Source organism: Gavia stellata, chromosome 16 (genome assembly GCF_030936135.1).
Source record: "Gavia stellata isolate bGavSte3 chromosome 16, bGavSte3.hap2, whole genome shotgun sequence".
In the NCBI taxonomy this organism is placed as follows: Eukaryota; Metazoa; Chordata; class Aves; order Gaviiformes; family Gaviidae; genus Gavia; species Gavia stellata.
The window spans coordinates 12,684,607-12,707,462 of NC_082609.1; the positions used below are offsets into that span (position 1 = coordinate 12,684,607).

The 22,856-nt window shown below is 59.7% G+C and overlaps 1 protein-coding gene across 1 annotated transcript in view; it reads left to right on the top strand.

Annotated features, from left to right (window-relative positions):
• The first annotated feature begins 1,116 nt into the window (after positions 1-1,116).
• Positions 1,117-22,856, top strand: part of PPARGC1B (PPARG coactivator 1 beta) — a 49,598-nt gene continuing 27,858 nt past the window's right edge. Inside the window, exon 1 of the mRNA XM_059825587.1 lies at positions 1,117-1,200. Coding sequence (XP_059681570.1) covers positions 1,117-1,200 — 84 coding nt within the window. The remainder of the gene's footprint in view (positions 1,201-22,856) is intronic.

The following is a 22,856-nucleotide window of genomic DNA, read 5'->3' on the forward strand; positions in this document are numbered from 1 at the left end:
GGCAGCAACAGTGGGATGAGCATTCAGACGAAAATGAGGGAAATCTGAAGTTTTTTTGCTCCTTGTTACTCTTTGCTGCCAGTCACCTGGCCCCACTCCAGCGCGGACCCACCTGGAAGTGACCCTTGGCCCAACACGCTGCGCTCAGGGTTTATATATCTCAATACGGGGTGATCTAGGGACTGTTGAGTGGTGCCCGGTGATGCTGGGTGCCCCCACTTTTAAGGGCTGGCACCTCTAAGGTGTGCACAGTGGTGCTTAAAGTGGGTGCCCTGGGTGGGTGTGTGACCTGTGGGAAGGTGCTTGTGCCCTATGCGTGGCTTCAAGCCCTGGGGGGCACTCTGCAAGTGCAGATGTGTGTCCCCCCAACCCACCGAGCCTGGATGTGACCCTCAGCCCAACACGCTGCTCTCGGGCTTTGTATACCTCAACACGAGGTGACCCAGGGACTGTTGAGCAGTGCGTGGTGATGTTGGGTACCCCCACTTTTAAGGGCTAGCACTTTAAAGTGTGCACAGCGGTGCTTCAAGTGGGTGCCCTGGGTGGGCGTGTGTGTCCCGTGGGAAGGTGCTTGTGCCCCATGCGTGTCTGCAAGCCCCATGAGGCACTCTGGGCACCCTGCAACTACGGGTGAATCCCCACGGAGCCTGGATACCTCAGCCCTGGATACCTGGAATACCTGGATACCTGGAACCTCAGCCCGACGCGCTGCACTCAGGCTTTATAGATCTCAACTCGGGGTGATCTAGGGACTGTGGAGCGGCACCCAGTGATGCTCCCAACCCCTGGGTCGCACTTTTAGGAGCTGGCACTTTTAAGGCGTGCCCAGCGGTGCCTGAAGCGGCTACCCCCAGTGAGCACGCGTCCCGCGGGAAGCTGCTCGTGCCCCACGCGTGGCTGCAAGCCCCACGGGGCACTCTGCCACCGCGGGTGCCCCCCCCCCCCCGCTCACTTCCACACCCCCCTCCCGCTCCGCCGCCCTCCCCGGCTCCCGCAGCCGGCGGGCGGGGGCTGCGGGCGGCTCCGCCCCGCCGGCCGCCCGGCTCCCCGCCGCCGCTGCCGCCGCCGCGCCTGCTGCATGCTCGGTGCCGCCTCAGCCCCAGCCGGAGGTGGAAGATGGCGGAGCCGGGGCCGGATTGCAGCTCTCTGCTCGACGAGGATCTTTCCTCCTTCGTCTTCAGTTACCTCGCTGACAGCCAGGTAGGGAGGGCGGCGGAGAGGCTCTGCTGTCCGGCTCGCCGGCGTGGTGCAGTTGCGGGGGGGAAGCCGGCAGACCCCCCCCACCCCTTCCCGGGGCACCTGGGGGAAGAGCCGGTCCCCGCACCCTCCCGGAGGGCACCCGGAGGGGGGTGCGGGGACCGGCTCTTCCCCCAGGTGCCCGGAGGATCTGCAGGGGTCCCGTTTGCTCCAGGGATGCGCGGAGGGGGGACGCGCGGAACCCTGCCGCCCCCGCGGCTTTCTCCGCGCCCCTCCCCGTGGCTTCGGGGCGGCCCCGGCGCAGCAGCAGCCCCGCAGCCCCGCCGGCGCTTTCAGCACCACTCGCACGTGGACTCCCGCCCCCCCCACCCCCCCTTCTGCGGGGATTTTGGGGGGGGGGGGGGGTGGAGAAGTTGATGGGTTGATCGGTTTTGGCACAACCGCCCCCCTTTGCAATAGCCCCCCCGCCGCAAAGGTGGGGAGGGGGACGCCGCGGTGCAGGGCGGCGGGGGGTGCTCCGCAGGGGGCTGCGCGGTGGGGGCTGATAAGAGCCGGGCTGGGGGATGAGTCATGCCGAGCGTCAGTTACACGCATACGGGCTGGGATCTTGGGGGATGGAGAATTTGGGGAAGGAGGGGGGGATGGCAGGGAGAGGGGTCTCTGTGCTGCGAGGCAGCGGCTCCGAAATCTGGATGGGCTCGCTTTTGGACGGAGCTGGGTATTAAAATCAGATTAAGGCTCCTTGGCAGCTCCGGCACGATCACGAGAGCGAGCCGTGCTGGCTATAGGGCTTGCATGCTTTTCCATTTTGGGGGGTGGAAGAGAGGCGCTATACAATAAGCCGGGCAGTAGCAAGAGCCGTGACTGATCTGGAGCACAAGCACACATTTCGCAGTCGGATTGATGAGGCTGGTGCAAGTGGGAAGAGTTTTCTGTAGTTATATATCATTCCTCCAGCCCTTCACTTTCATAACCACAGATTACAAAATAGCTTCAATTGTGAAGCTAGCACATTCATCCCAACCCTTGCTCTCTCACCAGTTCAGCTCCGGGATTGCAAACAGCAGGAGCATGTGTGTGGGGAACATGACGGGGACTAATCCTGCTGTTTGGGTTCAAAACAAATGAGGTCTCAAGACTTGGTAAATCAGATTTGCCACGGGTGCATGTGCCAGAACCAGGCAGGTCTTGCCTCCAGCTAGACTGATGTAGTCCCAGCGCCTCTCCTCGCATGCACCAGCTCCAGAGCGCTCCGGCTTGGCATGGGACCTGGGGGGCAGAGCAGGGGGGAGGTAGGAGCTTTGGTTGTTAACGAAGAGCTACTGACGGACTGACTACAGCAGAAGGGTCAAGAAGGGTGAGAAGTGGGCCGAGAAGATTTTGTAAGCAGTTTGCGTTTTCTGATTTGGACGGATTTATTACTGCTGAGGGAACCGTCGGCTAGAGAAGAGGAGGCGGGTTGTGTGGGATGCCATCCCTAGGAAGTATGGCAGAAAGGCTGCAGCTCCCACCAGCCCCGTCGCTCCCTGGGCAGGTGAAAGTTCCTGGCTCGGCTTCCCTGCAATAACCTGCCTGTTCTCTGCGTGCTTAACATGAAATGAAAAGCTTGTGTGATTGCAGCACACATCTGAAGGCTCCTTTCTTTTTTGCTTTTTGGTCAGCCTTTGATGTGCCAATTTAGAAATCTTATTCCAAAAAGGGACTGCTAAGGGGAAGAAAAAAATCCTGCAAATTGTCATCTTTCTCTGGTGCAAAACCACCATGTTGTGAACATCCCCTGCAAAATTTGGGACTGTGAAATGGCTTGTGATGAAATAAGACCGTTTTTATGGCATCTTCTAAAATACGGTTTGCTGTGCTTGTCCCCTCTGTTTCTCTCCCTCTCCCGTAGGTGCACTATATTGGAGGGAGCGGTGGAGGTACGCGCACACAGTTAGTGCTAGCCTGACGTTTGCGGGGTGTATATTGTGAAGAGCAGCAAAGGGATCTTTGCAGCCCGCTGCAGGTTCCCTCAGCAGCGGTGTGCAGCCTGTGTTTGCTCTCCTGCCCAGTGCCTGCTTTTGACAATTGCATTTCCTCTCTGTCCCCATGTGTGCAGAGGGGTTAAAGGCTGGGGTAAAAAGAAAAGCAAAAAAGGGGGAAAAAAAGCCCCCCCCCCCCCAGCTATGATTTGCATGCATTTGCTTAAGAAACGCCTGAAGTTGTAAGCGCGTGTTGCGCTTGTACCTTAACCTCTGATGAAACTGCAGGGAAGGCTCCAGCCCTGGCTGCTGTCACATGCCTGCTTTATAACTCGGAGCGGGAGGCGGTCCCGGGCTGGCCGCTGACGTCTCTCCCCATTACTACTGTACGAGCCTTTGCTTACAACTGGGTTACTGACTTCTCAATGAAGCCCGAAAGCTGCTTCCGCAAAGTCCCCAGTGCTCCAGCACAAGATCAGATTATCCTGAGAGGCTACAATGTCAGGAGGCCATGAGATCATGAATATTAGCCATTTCCTTCGTGGAAATCTTGAGGAACTCTGACTCTCCTCCTCTCTCCCCTGTGCTCCTCCCCAGTCCTTGCTTTCGCAGTAGGTTTTGAAAAAGGCGCAGTTGGGTGCGTGCCGGTGCCAGGTGATCCCTTCCTCTCCAGGGAAGGAATCCTCAGGAAGGCTCTCGGGGAGATGCATGGTGAAGGTTTGACATGGATATTTGCATCAGTCCCTTAATTATATGGGCTTGTGCTGAGGATGCCTGCTAACCTCTATTTACATATCGAGGACAGCGATGATTCACGTGGTACCTGCATTGCTACAGAAAGAAAATCAGGGTTTTTCACTTGATATCTGCCTTTCTCCTGCCATCTCCTTTTCCCTTTTTAACAACAAAAGAAGTGATTATGTTTTGCTGCAACTCAAAATGTGTCATTTCTGGGCCCGCTTAATCCATTTTGTGCAACTCTTTGCTGCTCAGAGGTATGAAGCTGGTTGTAGCTGGTTCGTCTGCTGGCACCAGGCGCTGGAAAGTGCCAGCCAGGCAGCTCTGCCGAGAGCACCGTGGAGCGGCTGGCGACTCTCAGCATCCCTGCGAGAGGCAGGAGCAGTTTGACTCTTACGGCTTCGATTTGTTTAAAAACCCCAAACAAAGTGCAGCAGGGGGAAAAATAACCAAACCCCAGGCTTCTTCTCGGAGAGATGCTTAAAGATCACATGAACTGAAATACAATATTCCCTCTTTAACTTCTCAGCCTCCTGCTAACAGCTTAATCCATTGATGAGTGCAGCAGGCACAGTGAAGCCTTTGGTGGAAAAGCGGTCCATCGGGTGCATTGTTCCTGCTAGTAATGAAGTGGAGACGCATCCCTAATTTCCCATAGTCCTCACTGAGCAGACCAATATTCTGCTTTTTTGGTGGCTTTTCTGTCAAAGATTTTGGGGGGGGGTGTCTGGATGACTGAGACAGCCCACGGGCCTGTGCAAAGTGTATCTCCAGCCTGGCTGCATTGCTGCAGCTTGGGTCGAAGGGCCGCTGCATTGCTGGGGCTGGAGACCCCCCTTGCTCTCTCAGGAAGGCACTGCGAGGTGGCTGTGGTGGCTGTGGTGCGGTGACTGTTACCGACGGTGGCAGTTAGCAGGGGCCACGCCAGTACGTTTGCAAAGCTGGGGGCAGCGGTTGCTGGGGATGCCGGCAGCCCCCCGCGCCGCAGCGCTGGCTGCGGGAGATGGCGAGCGCAGCGTGCTGCTGAGCCTGCTGCTCGGAGCCGGGAGAGAGCAGCCGCTGGGAGCAGCGGGAGGGAGCAGCGGCAGGGGAAAGGAGGGCTGGCCTGAAGCCTGGCCCCTGGGAGAGCCTCCCTGCACACCTGCCTGCCTTCACCCCCTGCTTTTGACTGGATCCCCTGGTGCTCCCCACCCTGGCAGGGCCCCAGGGCTGCCCCATGCTGTGGGCTTTCCTCCCTCCTGCCTGCACATCCCTGCCCCACTCTCATGCCGTAATGGAAAGGCACCTCTCCAACAGGTGAATAATTAAGGTCTCAACCTAGTGCCTCCAGCAAAGGGAGCTTTGTGAGGGAGACGGATCTCTCTCACATTAACCTTTCCAATGTCAAAAGCCTCTTTGTAGTTAGACACTCCACTTGCTCCGGCACTTCAGCGCTGTTGGTTGTCCAATGAAAAATGCCCGGGGGATGCCTTTCCTGCCCCAAACCCCTTCCTGGCTTTGAGGAATGGGTCCCATGGTCCCCGGTGCAGGGCTGGGGACAGGGACACTGCGGGCTGGCTCCTGACAGGCGGTTCGCTGCGCTGCCAGCCACTGCTGCCTGCCGCTCCCGAGGTGCAGGAGCCTGCCAGGCTCTGAAATCCCCTTTGGGGGGGCTGGGGGCCGGCTGGTGGCAGAGTGCGGGAGCCCCGCGTCTGCACTGCTGGTGGTCAGAGTGCTGGCAAGGGTACATTTCCCCCTGGTCGGCATGTGCCAGCACCCACGGGAGCTCGGGGACATCGCCCGTTCGGCTGGGGCAGCGGTGTTGTGCAGGGACAGTCTGTGCCTTTGCTGCCCGGTGCCTGTGGGGCAGATGCCACTGAAGCCACAGCTGCTGCTGCCTGCTGATGGCCTTGGGAAGATGGCGTCACCGGGGCGAGGGCCACCGTCCCTGCAGGGCACTCTGAGTTTGAGCGTCCCGTGGGGCTCTCCAGCATGGAGGGGGCCCTGGCCCTGCCGGGGAAGGGAAGGGCTGTCCCCAGAGATAAGGCTGCGCCGGGACCATGCATGTTGCGCTCACTCGCCGCCACCGAGGAGCCGGGGCGAGAGGAGCTGGGGACACGAGGTGCTGGCAGGCCCTCGGCCGGCAAACGCATTTGCCGGAGGAATCGGCTTCGGGCTCCCACAGCTGAGCCCCGCTCCATGGCAACCTCGCGCGGGCTTATATTTCTCATGACTGCTTGGCAGCCTGAAGTGATTTAGCAGAGGGGGAACTTTGTACGCGCCGGAGCCACCGCTGCCAGTGTGGCCGTGCCGGGCCAACCGCTGCAGTCCCAGCCACGCGGCACTCCTCCTCCCTGGGGGTTATGGGCTAGGGCAGCCCCTCTCCTGCACCCCAAGAGTGGGCAGCCGGCTTCCCTGCCTGCGTGCTGTGTCAGGAAGGGCAGGTTCCCATCAGTTGCCTGCTGCCTGGAGAACTACCCTCTTGGGAACGCCTGGAAGAGCATGTTTTAAGCTGCCTCTGTTTGTAGTAACGATTCAGAGACTAAAGGTTGAAGTTAATGGGGCAGGTGGTCAGGTGAGGTAGTGACCTACTTCCAGGGGCAGTCGTGCCGTGCCATAGGCACCGGGGGGGGGGGGGGGGGGGGGGTGGTCCAGCCAATGTGTTTCCCTTCCCTTATCGCTTGGCTGTTCTGCTTTTCAGCACTTTTCCTCAGCTCTGGCTCATGAATTATTATTTATTTATCTATTGGATTTTTATAATGGGAGCTTCCAAGAAATGCCGAAGGACTTTGCACAGATCTGGCTGCGCTCAGGGTCCCATCAGCCCCGTCCTTACCCTGCTCCGTCTCGCTGCACCTCCCCAGGCAGAGGCAACAGCCAGGGTTGAGCTGCTGCAAATTGCTGTGTTAAATTGGTTCACTTCAGAATTAAGACAGGGAAAAATAAAAGCTGGAAATCTCCTTTGGCCCTGTAAGGGCTGGAAACCCCCCAGGGAGGGGTTCCCCATGCGGCAAGTCTGGTGTCTGCTTGTGGGGAGTGTGGAGACTGTGGCAGCCCTGGGGGCTCTTCGGGATGGCCCCATCCTGTAGCCAGACTAACCTTTGATCACTGCTGGCTCCCGGGCAGCAATGTGGGGCTTAGGGAAAATACTTTGCTTATCTTGCATCCCTGCTGTCCCGAGGGGAAGCTGGTAGGCACTGGGTGCTGGGTGCCCCCCCAGTGCCCCCCATACCAGGAGCTTCATCGGGGGAGCACAGTGAGGGTCCTGCTGAAGTATCGCAGCTTTTTCTATCTGCCTGTGCGCACCCACCCTTCCCACGGCACCCTGCCCACCCAGGCAGCGACCGGGCAGGCGTTTGCCCTCGCAGCTGGGAGCAGGAGGCCTCTGCCCTTGGCGAGGGGGAGCCTGTGTGATGGGGGCTGAAGTGGGAGAGACCCCAGTGCGCAGGGAGGGCTGTCGTGACACTTCTATCCTCCCCTGGGACAGAGCGGTACATGCTTTATATGGATGTTTTTGTGCTGAGGTGGTGGAGGATAAAACAGTTCTTGCAGCCACTATGGTTGCAGGGCAGCATATCTTTACTGAGATGCATTTTCTAAATTCTTCCTCTGCGCTGCTTCTGCGCCCTGTGGTCTCTGCCCGCAGCGGCAGGGAGCTCGCTGGCCGAAACAGCCCCTTCTGCTGAGCCAGCGGCACTGGTCAGGCTCCTCAGTTCCTGTTTCAGTTTGCAGCAAGTTCATCCCTGCTGTCGTTTCTGCTTCCCCGGCCTTTGTTTGGGGAGGCTGCAGGACGCTTTTCGACCCCAGCATATGGGGTGGCGGGCGAGCGGTGTGGGAGGTGTCATCCTTTCCCCCTGCCAAAAGCTGCCTTCCCCACCTAGTCCCCGAGGAACCCTCATTTCCTAATTTTTGTGCACATCAAGAGCAAGGAAATCCTGTGGCGGGGGGAGATGGAGGGGAGAGGGCAGAGCATCCCCGGAGCAGGCGGGGGGCTGAGCTGGGGCTGTGCTGCAGCCGGAGCAGCGTGCTGGGGTGGCCGGCTGTGCTTTGCGGACGGAAGGAAGCCCAGCTGCCTCTAATAATGTTTCTTCTCCTCCCTCCTGCCCAGATGAGGGGGGACTGCAGGTTTCGCCGCCTTCGCCGCCTGCAAGTGACAGCTGGGGACCCGGTTGTCCTGCCACAAGGGCATCCGCGGCTGGAGCAACCCCGGCTGTCCCTCGGCGCACAGAGCTGGGGTGCAGGGGAGCTGCTGCCAGGAGCAGGCAGCATGGTCCCTGTCCCCCAGCCTCGGCAGCCTTCTTGCTGAGCCCTTTCTTGCTTTGTTTTTAGCCGAAGTGCCTAGGTAGGAGCAAGCTACGTTATTTTTTTTTTATTAAGAAAGTGCAAGTGTAGCCATGGGGTGTTTCAGGAAACATCCCAGTGGGGCACTGCTGCGACCCTTTGCACGCACACGAGACTGACGGGGCTGAGCCCCAGCCAGCCCCGCAGCAGCCGGGCTGGGTTAGAGCAAAGAGCAGCGCTGATTGCAGCTGGGGTGATTGTTGTACACGTGCTTGGATAACAGCAAGGAGCCGGAGGTGTAAAAGATCGCACTGACGCAGCTCCCCTGAAGGCCAAAGCAGGAGCAGGCTCCGGCTTCTCTTTCCCTAGCAGAGGCCAGCCCCTCTGTGAGCATCGTGTGCGACGCCGGTGGGCACAGCATGGGGCGGCCGTGGTCCTCTGGCTCCTTGCACGTTGCCCAGGCAGAGCGTGTGCTCCCTGGACTCGGAGCAGGGGGAGAGCCGCTGCCTGTGTGCCGGGAGGACGCGGGCTCTGCCTGCTCGCAGTCAGTGCTGGCAGAGGGCAGAGCAGGACACCGGCGGCTGCACAGTGGTTTGTGCCAGGCGAGCCGGCGGTGCCCTTTCCTGCCACACAGAGGTTGCTCACCTGGCACCCAGCACGGCGGGGCTGAACTTTGTTCTGCCTTAAGTCCCTCTCTCCTGATTTCCTGGGACTTGCACAGCCTTGGTGCCAATGTTTGCAACTTCCATGGCCCTTGGCTTCAAGCTAATTAAACTTTGCATTTCTGTTGGCTCCCTTTAAACTATGGCTACTTAGCTGCTTCCCTTTCCCCCTCTGCTCTGGGGCCTGCAGCCCTGCCTGCGCAAGGTGTGTGCGGCTCATAGCCACCTTCCAGCATCTTAATGATGGGAGGATTTTTAAACCTTCCCTTGAACAGCATAAACCCCAGAGCTCTGCAGAGCTGGAGCTGGAGATTTAAACCAACCAGCATCGTTTCTCCTTGCGAGCAAGCTTGCACACAGATAGTCACGACCTAACTGTGCTAATAATGAAAAGAAAAAATTGCAAATGTTTTTCTTAAAAAGGAAGTTTGTGTCTGTATGTGGGCCCCACCAGAAGAGTGGTGCATGTGGGTTTTGCGTGCTAAAACCCATTTCCCAGGTAACAGAACTCAAGCCTATGAGAACTGTGTGGTTTTCTCAGGCTGAAAGGTTGGATGGTATGTGAGCTGCTTTTTTTTTTTTCTTGTGGCCATGTCCTTTTAGGAAGGAATAAGCATGTCTATTTATATATATTTTGAAAATGAAAGCATGTGGTACACATCCCCAGAAATCCCCATGGTGCATGTTGTCACCCAGCTCTGGTGCAGATGCTGCTTTGCTGATGACCAGCAACCAACCCTCCCCAGCAGCTTGCGCCGGCAGCTGAGCTGGGGAGCAGGGGCAGCCCCTGCCCTGCAGCCCCGGGGCTTGGGGTGAGCAGCAGTAGGTGTCCCCTCTCCTCGCGGGACCAGAGGCTTCGGGATGTGGAAGTGGGTGCAGGAGGATGGAAGTTAGCAACTGATCGGGGAGGGGTGTCGCAGGGGGACTGTTCTAGGACAGGCATGGATGGGGAGGGCTGGAGCTGCTTGGTTTATTTTCTTCTGTTGACTCCTCCTGCCCGTGCTTTCGGTCGTGCTGCCTGGCCTGCCTGCAGTGATGGCTTCTCCATTCCTGTGTTAGTGTGTCCGGGATGCGGTGCATCGGCACCCCGCATGCCCCTGCCTCCCTGTGGTGACCAGGGGCTGCCCATGAGGGTCTGCTTGCCCACGGTCCCTTGTCTCAGCTTGCACCGCTCGCCTGCTGCCTGTCTTGCCCAGAGGTGCTGGAAACCCATCTGCACATCCAGCTGAGTTGAAAATAAATGAAAGGCAGATTATCAGGGGGAGACTGTCCCCATCTCTGCTGCTCACTTATGGCCGTGCAAGGACCTGGAAACACAGCTTTCAAGTTTCTCTCGGTATTTATGTAACCCAAACTAACTCTTTTTTGGAAAGAGCCACTCTGTCTCATTTAGATACCTAAATATAGCATCTGCTCTGGTGGGAGGATTAGCCTGGGAGTGCCCTGGCGGGTATGAGACCTTTGTGGATGGGTGTTGGGGTGAGTTTAAACCTTGTTAGTCATGCCCGGGGGGGGTTATTCCCCTGCCATTAGCACGGCGGGCTTGCAGCCCTCCTGGGGCAGCGGGGAGCTCACAGCAGTGACTGGGCTGTGCAGTCTGGTAGGGAAGAAGGAACCTGCGGAGATGTGGACTTCAGGGTTTTTTCTAAATGTCTCGATACCTTTTGAGGCCAGAGCCCATCTATGCCCAAACATGCTGTTTGCTAATGTGCCATCGCCTCCCCTTGGAGGAAGGAACTGTGCTCCAAAGCACAGAAGCAGAGCTGAGCTACAGGGTGAAACCTCTGCGTCCTGCCCTGCCAAAGGGCCCCGTGGGGCTGCGGCACCTCAGGGTGATCATTCAGGTCTGCTGGAGCAGAGTCACCACTGCAACGTGGGATTGGGCGGGAAGGCAAGGAAGGGCGAAGGTCCTTCTGCCCTTAGGTGTACGGGGCACTGCAGGCATCAAAGTCCTTTGAGCTCCTTTAGCGAAAGATGTGGGACCAACCCTTTGAAATGCTGAGCTGAGGGATGCCCCATAGGTGCCATTTCCCCTTGCCAGGGACGTACGCTCCCCACCCTCACGGGCACTGGGGCCCTTGCGCTTGGCCGAGACGCAGGCGGCAGCAGGATCCGGGCAGTGTGCATATCCCACAGACCTGCTTCTGCTTCTTCATACACACAAGACCCCTTGTTGCCTTCAAAGTGAGCACAAGAGGTGGGTTTGCCTGAGTGGTCTGACCACCTCACTAGCTTGCCCATGTGGTGTGGTGGGGCTCTCCTGTACCACCTGGGATCACCAAGGCTTGCACATTGCACCAAGTATTGACGGAAACTGAATTTCTCAGAGGTGCGCAGGGTGGCCCTTGCTTTTGTCTTTTGACATCTCCAACTGCCCTGCAATGAGGGTGCCATGGGTCCCTTCCAAGGAAGTGTGGAACAGCCGTTCGTGTCCACGTGTGCCGGTGTCCCAGGGACTTGGGGCATGGGATGCATGCTGCTTGAGTCTCTGCAGCTGGCTATTTATAAGTGCATGGAAGGAGCACCCTTGTGTGCCCCCTCTGCTCCTTTCTGCTTTGCAGTGCTGACAGCGAGAGCCTGGCTCCCTGACCAGCGCTGCTGCAAGGGCTCCCTGATCTGTCTTGTGATTTGGGCCCTGATGGAGATGCGCAGCAGGTGCCTTATGTTTTCTGTGGGGAAGCAGAGTGTCCCTCAGCTATTTGAGCCTTCATCTCTGTGCTGCTCTTGTTGATTGCTCTGCAAGGGGCGGCTCTGTCTCCCTGCATGCCTCCACATCTCCCTGCTGCCCATCCCTGCCCCTCACCGTGCCCTCTGCCCAGCTTGGAGCTGTGCAGCCTCGTGGCAGCACTCACCCCAGTGTGCAGGGTCCGCTGCCACCCCTGCCATCCCACCGGGGCAGGAGCCACCTGGCTAAACGGTGGGACCCCTGGGGAGGTGTCAGTGAACACATGCACGCTGGCTTCACACGGTGCCCTTGTACAACCTTGCAAACGCGGGTGTGATGCCCCCTCAGCTCCCATTGCACAGGCAGGGACCAGGCAGGTTCAGTGCTGCCCCATGGCAGCCCCACCGGTCCCTGCTGGGTGGAGGTGGCCTGGGTCTGAGGAAATGACCCTGCCGTTTTGGTGATGCCCTCCTCAGGTCTGTGTTATTGGGCCCTAGCAAGGTGGAGGTGAAATAGAGAAGGTAAAGGCTGTGCATTGAAACAGGAGGAGGCAGCGTGGTGGAGATCCGGCCAGAGGGCTCGCAGTGTCCCCAGGATCCCCGAGCCACTCTGGCAGATGGCTGCAGCCCTCCCGTCCTGCTCTAAGGAATACAAATGTGTGGCAGATACGGTTACCCAGCCCCGAGAGCGGTGTTAGCTTTCATCTAGATCGATATCCCTGCCTGCCTACGTCTGAGGGAGCACTCAGCTGGCAACCCAAGCCTGGCCAGGAGGAGACACCTGCTGAGGCTCGCTGCCCGCTCCAGACCCTGCCTATCCGTCTGTCCGTCTGCCTCGGCATTGAGGCAGGGCCAGTGCCGACCGCAGTGCCGTTGCTGTGCTGTCGGACTCCGTCATGCGTAAAATGTAATAAATAGGGCCATAAGCCTTTTACGAAGTCTATTTCCACTCTTGGATCCAGGATTTAATGCATGGCTGCTTAGAGAGGCTGAGGATTTCAGGGGTCAGCAAGGCTAATTGCACTGCTGGAATAAAAGGGCATGCGGCAGGATCCTGCGCGTGGGTGGGAGGGGGTGCCGGGGGTCCCAGCCGCCCGCTGCGCTGCCCCGGCCCTGCGTGCTCCCCGCCAGCAGCCTGGGAAAGCAGTGGCCACGCGCAGCGGCTTGGCAATGGACGCGGTCCCCAGGGAGCGCTCCTCGGCTGGGCATCAGTGGCTTTTGGGGCTGGGGGGATCGTGCCAGCTGGGGAGTCATATGCTGCAGGTGTTTGGTTCCCCACTGCTCCGTGGTGTCCCTCGGCGTCTGACTGAGCACGTCTGGCTGGAGCGCTCGATCTTAGATTACCTGGAAGCCAGGAAAAGCCTCCGTGGGAGCCGAGGGCCAGTGAGGATCAGGGCTGTGCTGGTGCAGGTTGGTACTGCCGGGCTTGGCTGGCCCTGGTGCCAGCTCGGCTCCAGCCTGCTGCATCTCCTTCAGCTGCAGAGGGGAGCTGGGTACCACCCTGCCAGGCTGTCTGCTGTGCCAGCTGGCCCTGGCACCACAAGCTGGGGTGTGGAGGGATGTGTGTGCTTGGAGGCGGTGCCGCTGGGGACACAGCCCCACCAGGAGTGGAAATGCGGCACCGGGGTGAGAGCCAGGGGCACAAACCTGGCTGGGTGCTCTGGTGCTGGTGTGCGCCCAGCCAGCATGGGGCTGGGGTTCAGGGCCTGGACTGTGCTTTCATGGAGGTGTCGGTGAGGGACTGATGGGATGGGCAGGCTCCACTTCATGGGGACAACTGGTAGCCAGCACATGCCCTGTAAGGCGAGGGGGACCCAGATGCCCGGAGGATCCCAGGGCTTTGCCCTGTGCCAGCCAGCCACGCAGGGCTGGCAGGGCTGTGCCGCCGGCCACGGCAGACGGAGGATGCCAGCTCCGCTCAGTTACTTTCCTGGCTGATCCTGTCATCTCCATCTCACGCCAAGTGCTGAAGTCGTCATGGAAACCGGCACGGCGGCAGCCTCGCCAGCAGCTCCCGCGCGGGATCCTCGGTCTGAGCACCCGGCCGGCGCTGGTCTGCCGTGGCGGTGGCGGGTGGCCGTCTCAGTCCGCCACTTGCTGCTGGTCCTTATTCCTTGAGGGCATCAGTCTGCTGCTGGGCTCCAGCAATGCACACGCACGGTTGCTTCCCTGGCACTGTAGCAGGGCCCAATCCATTAGCATTCACCAATCCCAGAGAGAGCCTTGCAGAAAGCACAAAAAAAAGCCCTATAGTATTGCTATTAATAGTACCTCTTCACAAAGTTGTCTTTAGCAACATGGTTCCCACCTTCACTCGTAGCAGCCATTGCACGGGCCTGATTCTTCTCCCTGCTGCCCAACTGGTTTTGAGGTAATTCCAACCTCCCGGGGTGCCCCACTCACCCCGCGCTTCCACCGCTCGCTAGTGTTTCATTTGGCTGTGGAAAGAGATGGTCTGCAAACCTTTCCCTGCAGTGGAAAATGGAGTGGGATTTTTTTTCCAGGGTTAATTTTTCTCTGGTGACCGTAACTCTGAACTCTGCTTGCCTTTCCCTCTCCTCCCACGTCGCTCCTGTCCAGCAGGGCTGTGTCATGCCAAAGGCTTTCTCCCTGGAGCATCCCTGCTGGAAGTCCACGCTGGTCCTGGGGTTTTGCTTGATCAGAGGAGAAGGCAGTGCCTGAACTTGACTGTTGGGGATGGAGTATTTTCCACTTGTATTTCAGGGGGTGTTTTCATGGGTTTCAAGCTATGGTCCTCCCTTCTGGCATCTTCCATCTTCAGAGCTCACGCAGACTCCTGGGAGGGTGCAAAGCTTTGAAGGGGCTTTGAGGCTTCATGGGTTCAGCCCACCGCTTTGAGGCAGCATCTCCTACCACTGCCAGGGAAAAGTCTATTTCTCCTATTCTTGAACTTGGCAGTCACAGAGTTCCCAGGCTAATCTGTTCCTGCCTTTAACGAGCTGCCTCATTAAAGTGTTTTTCCCTAATAACCAACCCTCCGGGCTGGGCGAGAGGCTGGTGATGTTCGACTGTAGACAACCGGAGACCTGCAGGCTGCAAAGGGCTTTTCCAGCTGCTTGCGGGGGTGCAGGATGAACACCAGTCCTCTCCTCCTGCACAGTGCCGGCAAGGCTGTGAAGGGGGCAGCAGCCCAAAGCATCCCAAACCATGCCTCTCCTGGGCTCCAACACCAGATTTACTGGACCTACAAACCTCAGCAGTATAGCTGAGGGGGGCAGGTTACACTGGGGAAGGCATCTGCCCTTGGGGTGCAGCAAACCGGGGATACTGGGACTAAACTGCCCTGCTGCCCAGTCCTCCTGCACAATGCCCTTACCCAGTGATGTGCCACACTTGGGCTGCTCGACGGCACCTTACGAGTCAAACCCATGCGTGCATGCTGCCGAGCGGGCATGCCTGTGCGCCTCGGGCCCAGAAGGTGTCTGCCCAGCCTTAATGAGGGGTTTTGAGCTTGTTGCCGTGGTGCTTGGGAGCTGGGGAGGCTGGTTTCAATAAATGGAAGTGGAAATCTCCCTCCCGGGGGCCTGCTTTGTGCGGAGGAGTACACACACAGCTGGCAGCTGTGGCCTCCTAGGAACATCTGTCCAGTGGACATCGTTGCCACCTCGTCCCCCCAGCCTCCTTGGCGGCTGCCCTGGCTGAGCGTGGCGCGGGGCTGGGAGCGCTTGGGGCAATGGCTAGGGAGGAGCAGATTCAGCAGTGCCTCTGGTGATGCAGCAGCATTTCACGGCTGCCACAGCCCGGGCTGAGCCGGCCCCTGTCTCCAGGCCATGGTTTTTAGGGTGGCAATGATGCAAAGCAGGAAGGTGCCTGGTACAGGCGCTGCTGGGGCTGCTCTGTTTATATATAGCTGACCCACTTGCTGAGCGGGGGCTGCCGGCCCCTCCTGGTGCTGCGCTTGGGGGTGCGTGCGTGCACCGGGGCTGCGAGGGGCTGCACCAGCATCAGCCTGGGAGCACAGGCCTGCAGGTGCCTGGGCTGCAGTCGCCTGCAGCCTGCTCTATGGAAGGGCTGCAGGAACTCCGCTCGCAGGCTGCAGCTGTGCTGCCTGCCACTCAGGGGGTGCAGGCTCTGTAGCCTGCCTGCTTCCCCAGCACCCCTCCCAGCCTCACCCACCCACTGGCAGCCTGGCTCTCCCAGGGAAGGAAGAACCACCATAGCCCCAGCAGAGATGGGAGCGGGCAGGAAGGGCTGCTGGAGGGACCAGCCTGAGGCTTGCCTGGCTGTGCCTGGGCTGAGGCAGCATCCCAGCCCAGGTCAGTGCTCAAACCCCCATCCCGAGAGGCAGCCCAGCCTCCTGTGGGGTTAGCCTGCCTCCTGGCCATCCCCTCCCCTCCAGCCAGGCCTGGGGGTTTGGGTGCTGGAGCAGCCACGTTGCTGCTAGCCTCAGGTCTGTATGAGCAGGCGTGCATGGGGCATGTGTGTGCATGCACCAGCGAGGCAGGAGCTGCAGCACACGGCGCCCATGCTGCCCGCGGCGGCCAGCTCCCACCACACGCGCTGGGCGCGTGCATAGCTGAGCATGCCCTGTGCCGGTGCTGCTGGTGTGCGCCATGTCCTGCTGCCCGTCCTGTGCTGCCCGCCCCAGGAGGGGGGCTCCGAGCCAGCGGGCAGGCAGGAGTGCTGAGGTGGTTGGGACAGGGTGGCAGAGGCACAGGTACCTTGACCCTGTGCGCTGGTCGCTGAGGAGCTGGGCTGATCTCCGGGGCTCACATCGTCTCAAAGGCACAGCCTGGCACAGTGTGGTGCTCTCTCAGGCTCGTGTTCCTGCAGGGGACAGGGAACAAGGACGGAGCTGAGCAGGATAGGTGGCAAGAGGAGAGTGGGCTGTAAGAGACGAGGATGCAGCCCTACTATGGGGTCACGTTCCCTTGGGCCAGAGGACCCAGGAAATAAGAGAGCAATAACCCACCAAAATTCATGCCCTGGACCACTCCGAGCACAAATCTTGCGTCCTTCTCTTCTGCTTGGTGCTGGTGGGGCTGTCCTGATCGCCAGGCACCCCCCACCCCCAGCTCACCCCTCCAGCTGCCTGCTGCTGCCTGTGGTGGGTGCTGATGGCATATGAGGGGCTTGGGGGAGCCCTTGGAAAGCACTGGGTTGCCAAAGCGGTGCCTCTCAGTGCCAAGTGCCTGGGAGCCAGCCACTTCTCCAGGATGGGAAGGAGATGAAAAGAAAATCTCTTTCGAAGTGTGACTGGTGGGATGCCCACCATGTGATAGCTGCGGCACGCAGGTCGTCCGGGCAAGGGAGCGAGGAGGGATCGGTTCTCCAAAGTCTGCACCCGCGCAGGCCTCGGCTGGTTTCTCGGGGAGGAGACGGGGTGCATGGCCACCTGCCCGTGCCATGGCCCTCCTGGTCACGGGTAGGCAAGGGGTGAAGTGAGAAGGACCGACCCCTTCTGGGTGGGCTCATACTGCTGCCTTATGGAAGGGGCGTCTGTCCCTATGGAAGGGGGGCTGGCCAGGTGTGCTGTGGTTTGGTAGGAGAGGGGCTGGGAGCTCCCAGAGGTTGCAGTTGCCTGAGCTGCCCCAGGTGCCTGCACAGAGCCATCTTCTGTCCTGCCCCACAGGTCTTCTGCCCACCCTGAGCCATGCCGTCGGAGCAGAGCATCGCAAGGGTGCCCACATGTGGGGACAGGGTCTGTTGCCGAATTGGCCGTCACACAAGGCTGCAGATGACAGTATGCCTGAGCTCTCACCCGCAGCACGCTGCTCTGCAGCACGATGCTGGTGCTGGCATGGGGAGGTGGGTGCCATGAGAGCTGGGGGCATGGCAGCGGGTGGCATGGGAGCATGGCAGGGTGGCCATGGAGAGACTGCAGGACTCAACCCCATTAACCCCACAGCTCCCTCCCCAGGCTCGGGGTGCCTGGCCAGAGTGCTTTCCCAAAAAGAGCTGCTATCCACATGTAGTTGTCTCTGACAGGCTGGAGGGGACATGATGTTCCCGTCCGACAGTCTCCTGAGGTCCCTTTGGCTGGGTGTTTCCAGAGCTGTTGTGGTTGGCACACCTGGAGAAAGGCAAGTCCCCAAGGTAGGTCAAAGCAAAACGCTTGTTGCGGAAAGGGAAATTAATTATAGGTGCTTTGCTGCACGCCAAGCAACTGCAAAGGCTGATGTTTCTCCTGTTGGCCAATAAACTAATTGTAATGACAAAACCTCAACAAAAGCAACACACTTAAATGCTTTCTTAATTAATAATTCTCAATAATTACTTGACGTCAATGACCAATAAACATTTCGGAGAAGGGAAGTTGCCGTTAAGTGCCCGATACCTTTGCTCCTCCAGTTGCTGTGCCTGGGTTCCTGCAGCTCTTGATGAATCCCACAGAAGAGCGCAGGGAAGGCCAAGCCCAATGTTTTTAACGGAAAACGTTAAGCAGGAAAACAGTGATTATTCATGTGCGCGTCCACAGGGAAAAGAGGAGGGAAGCTGAGCAACCACTCAGTCCTGCTGCTCTGCACTGAGCAGCTGGCAAGGGATGGCAATGCCGACAGGCAGGCACCCAGCTGGGTGGCACCCATGGGTGCCCCTTTCCTGCCCCTCTGGTGCTGCTGAGCCCCCGGTGGGGTGCTTTCCTGGGGGCAGCATGAGGGGGAGGGCACCTTCCCAGGGAGCCCATGTTCAAGGGGTCTTCAAGACCTTGTTGAGTGTCCTGCACCCATGAAGGGTCATCTCACTCCTGGAGGCATCCGCCGCATGCCTCTCCCTCCTCTTCCTCCTCCTCCTTCCCACAGCCTGTCTGAGGACAGCATCTCCTGGCTGGGCACTGCCAGGGCCAAAAGCATTACTGGCTGCATTTGATCGGTGGGAGTCAGGGGGCCCCATGTCCATCTGCTGTTAAGCGGAGCCTCAGGAAACCTGCCATCCGTCCTCATCGCAGGGCCTTCGGCTGCAGCGCGGTGCTGGGAGGGTTAATGTCCTCCTCCTCCTCCCGGCTTCACAGCCATCTTAAAATGGCTGGAGCCCTGGAGCCGGAGCTGTGCAGTCCCTGTTCCCACTCCTTTTACAGTATGGGCCGGCCGGCCGGCCAGGGAGCCCAGCCGGCTCCTCCATCCATCCGGCTCCTTTCCTTCTTTGGATGTCCCCGGTGTCTGCTGCCCGGGTGCTGCCTCCCTCCCGTGGGACCCGTGCCCCTGGCAAGGGGCGATGGCAGGGGCGAGGGGCTGCCTGGGGCCAGGGGGTGGCAAGCACAGGGCGTGATTTTTGCGGAGGTTTCTACGGGATGATGCTGGGTGTCTGCCAAGATGGATGCCAGCCGGCTCCGGGGCACGGTTAGCACTTAGTGAGCCTGTTATAGCTGCAAATCCCTTGGCGGGCGTTAGCGAAATCCTCCTGTGGGGAAAGGTGGGAGAGGGTCACTGTCGTTAGCCAGAGGGTGAGGAGGGGAAACTGAGGCACAGCCAGCGGACTCAAGCTGTTCGGGGTGAAGGAGCCTGTTGCAGAGCATCCCATCGGGGATGGGGACAGGGCTTCTTCCAGCAGGAGAGGAGCAAAACCTCAGCTGGCACATGTCACCATCCAAAATGAGCTGCAGTCCTGAGGGGACAAAAGCAGTGATGTCATGGGAGCCCCCCTGAGCCCAGAGAGCTGCAGGCAGGGAGGATGGAGCTGCAGGCAGGCAGGCAGGCTCTGCTCCCCTCTGAGCCCTTCCCCCATCTGCCACCCCCCACATCTTGGACTCGGGGGTCCCGGGGGGGTTTGCTGGCGGCCGTGGGAGAGTTGCTGGAGCATGCGCTGCTGTTGTCCTGACGGATGGACGACCATGGCTTCAGCCGTCCATCCGTTAGGACAGCAGCAGCGCATGCTCCTGGCTCTCTGTCCCCAGTGCCCGGTGGCCTGTTACCCAAATACCAGCAGTAGCCGAAGGGTTTATGCCCACTGTGAGCCCGGAGAAAGCAGGGGAAAGGCCTCCGGGGCTGGGGGGGGGGGCAGAAGCAGAGCGTCCATGTGTCCCCTCTCTGCTCCTTCAGCAGATATTGGCACAGGGAGGACGAGGTCATCCAAAGACCAGGTTTTAGCCTTTTTTGGGTTGCTGTAAGTCTTTGTGCATAGGATGGTCCCTGAGCAGGGAACGAGGGGAGAAGGGGGAGCAGCCCCCAAAGGCACAGGGAGGTCCTGCTGTGCTCCTGTCTCGTGAGCCCAGACATTCCTCCAACAGAAGGGCTGTTGCCATCTTAAGGTCTGTCTGAGGAACATGGGACTGGCCAGCTCACCCCAAGCATGGGGATGCAGTGAGGGTCGGACTGCTTCAGGCTTCCCCACACTCTGAAAACATGAAGGTTGGTTGGAAGATGCTGAGATTTGGGGGGAAAGGGTCAAAACATGTCCCCTGTATCAGGTCCCCAAGTGGGGACTGAAGGGGAATTTCAAGACTGGGAGCATCCCATTGTATCCAGGGTTGGACTGAGGGATGTTGATGGGCACGGGGCTCCTGTGCCAGAGCCCCAGCTCCCTCCCCACTGTGATGCTGTGGGTCCCCGTGGGCCACTGGCAGCAACAGTCTCACTGCAGCCCCCATGGCAGCTGGGACACTCCATGGGGGCTGAGGACCCATCAGTCGGAGGGTGGCTTTTTCAGCTGCCCTGTATGAGCCCCACGCCTTGTCCTGCCTGTCCCCACGTGGGGATGGCAGCCTGGGTGCAAGCATCCCTTGTGTCCTGGGGCCTTGGGCTGTTTCTGCAGCCACCCAGCTCAGCTTCCAGCCAGCGGCTGAGATGCTCAGGAGCAGGGGGAGTCACCTCTGCCCCTGCCCCTGCCTGGGGGATGCTTGGGGTGCCTGCATCGCACCCTCCCTGTGCCAGCGATGGGCGGGAGTGCGGCAGGAGGGCATACAATGGGCGGGTGTGGAATGGGTGAGTGTGCGGCTGGAGGGTGTGTGATGGGCAGGTGTGCAATGGCAGGGTGTGCAATGGGTGAGTGTGCAGTGGGAGGGTGTGCGATGGGTGGGTGTGCAGTGGGAGTGCCGTGCAAGCCTGGCAGCTTCCCAGTCCCCACGTGAGTGGTGGCACAGATGCAGCGGGCGCCATGGCTGCCTTTGCTGCTACCACCACATGACCCGATTCACCCAGAGGATCGTACGCTGCCGGCCTGGCTGCCAGCAGGACAAGGCAGCCCCCAGCAGACCCCCGCTGCTCTGCGAGACACGTGGGTGGTCCCAATACTGGGGTGTGTGGGGTGCAGGACTGGCACTCCTGTGGGTGCCATGGGCCATGCCTCCAGCTGCTTTCCAGCAGGGATGATTAATGGCTTAACCCCTTCTCTCTTGCCACTTCCCAGCCTCCCATTTGGCCAGTGGGGTGGCTGTGGGGGAAAGGCCAGGTGGGCTGGGTAGTCGGAGTGGTGTTTCCTTTGGCCGGCACTGTGGTCATGGGTCAGGAGCTGTGGCTGAGGCCGGTGGTGCTGGTAGCAGGGTGTCCTGGCTGTCCGGGGAGCAGGTGTCCCAGCGTGAACCAGCCGGCCGGGAGCACCGATGGCAAGAGGCAGGATGCTTGGAGTTCCCGTCCTGCTTGGCCCCGTCTCAATGGGACTTGGCGCCAAGAGCGGGGGGGGAGGCTGCTGCGAGCAGCCAGCAGCGCCTCGGCCCAGCCTGGCTTTCCGGCCGCGCGGGGATAGGGGCTGGCTTGCAGTGCATCCCCTTTTTTTACCCTTTTTTCCCAGGTGTGGTGATGGAGGCAGCAAGCACACAGCCTGGGGCTTGATAGCACCCACCAGAGCGCAGCTCCCTGCCCCTCCTGCCTCTTATATGGGGCCCCTGCTCTGTTGTCCCCCGCAGAAAGCAATGGGAAAGGTCCCGGGAGCTTGCTCTGCCCGGGCAGGAGGCTTGTGGGCAGCTCACACTAGCCCTGCATCTTCTGGGACTGCTCTGATGGGGCCGTGGGCTGGAGTCAGTGCTGGGGTTTTAGTGGGAGCACCACTGGGGTCCCACCCAGTCCCACCCCCTCAAATGGTCCCCTGGGGAGCTCAGGTCTTGGGGCCACACAGCTTGGCCCAGGTTGGGAAGGCTGCGCGGGGCAGCGTGGGTTCAGCTTTCAGGGGAACGGTGCTGCGGCATGGCAGCTCGCAGCCGCGTGTGAGTGTGGGCAGCAGCCAGCAGCGTTTTACAGCATCCTGGTCTTCACCCCTCTTGCCTCTGCCCATGCCTCAGCCCCTTGGCAGCTGCCTTCACACCATGTCCCAGAGCTGAGCCTGGTGGGATTTTGTGCTCTCCTGGCTATGCAGGATGTGGTCTCCATCCTCCCCTGCCTGCCTTGCCCTGAGCATCGACCCCTTCCCCCCCAGCACCGCATTTCCTATCAGGGAACCAGGTCTCTCAGGAAAACGTTGGCAAGTCGTCATGGAGGCTGCAGGTCCCCAGCAAATTTTGAGGCATGTCTCCTTCCCTCCGGGATGTGCAACAGAGGGCCACATCCTGGTGTGACCCGAGTGTTTGGCAGAAGCGATCCCTTGCCCGTAGTCCCAGGGAGACAGTAAGTGCAGCAGGGTCGAGCGCTGGCATCTGTGGCTGGTTTGGGTGAGGAAGGATGCCTGCGTTTCATCGGCAGGGAAGCCACAGGAAGGCCACGCATCCTTCGCTGGGAGACCTGGGTACCGCCGCTGCTCTTGCCAGGAGCAGGGGGAATCCCTTCCCACCCAGTCAGGACCTGCTCATGCCAGCACATCTCTAAACCCCTCCAGGATGCAGAGTGGGGGATTTGGACCCGCAGCATTTCACCAGCAAACCAGCCCCATTTCTCAGGAGATGTCCAGGGAGCAGGGTCATGGCCTATTTTATGGTTTGCATCCTGTTTAAGCCAATGTGAGCTTCTGCACTGGATGTGTATGGGCAATCCCCGGCTGAGGGGGAGCATCAGTGCAGCCCCCCCGGCTCCTCTCGCACCAATCCAGCAGCCAGCAGGGTAATAAATGAGGAGTCTATATTTAGATGCAGTGTCTGGAGAAGCGTGACAGCATTGCTGGTGGGTTTTACTATTCAGCGCAGGCAGGTTTCCCTGCTCCTCCAGCTTGATGCCACCTTTGCGGAAAAGCTCGTCAAGGGCATCCAGCACCAGCTGGAAAAACACCCCAAACAGAAAAACTGACACCCGCAACAAGAGCTTGGCACCCGCTGAGGGATGGGTAGAGCGGAACATCCCAGGGAGCCTTGGAAGGAGCTGGCTCGGGGCCTGCTTAGTTTGGCAAAGGCCTTATTTTGTTGCACAGAAGTTTGTAGTAAAGAAACAGGTTGCAGGGATAGAGCTGTCTCTTGTGCCACCCCAGCCCAGTGTCAGCTCCTCTCCCGGCACTGCCGCTGGTGCAGCCGGGCTGGCGTCTCTCTTCTCCATGTGCTGGGCTGGCTGATTCCTCTCCC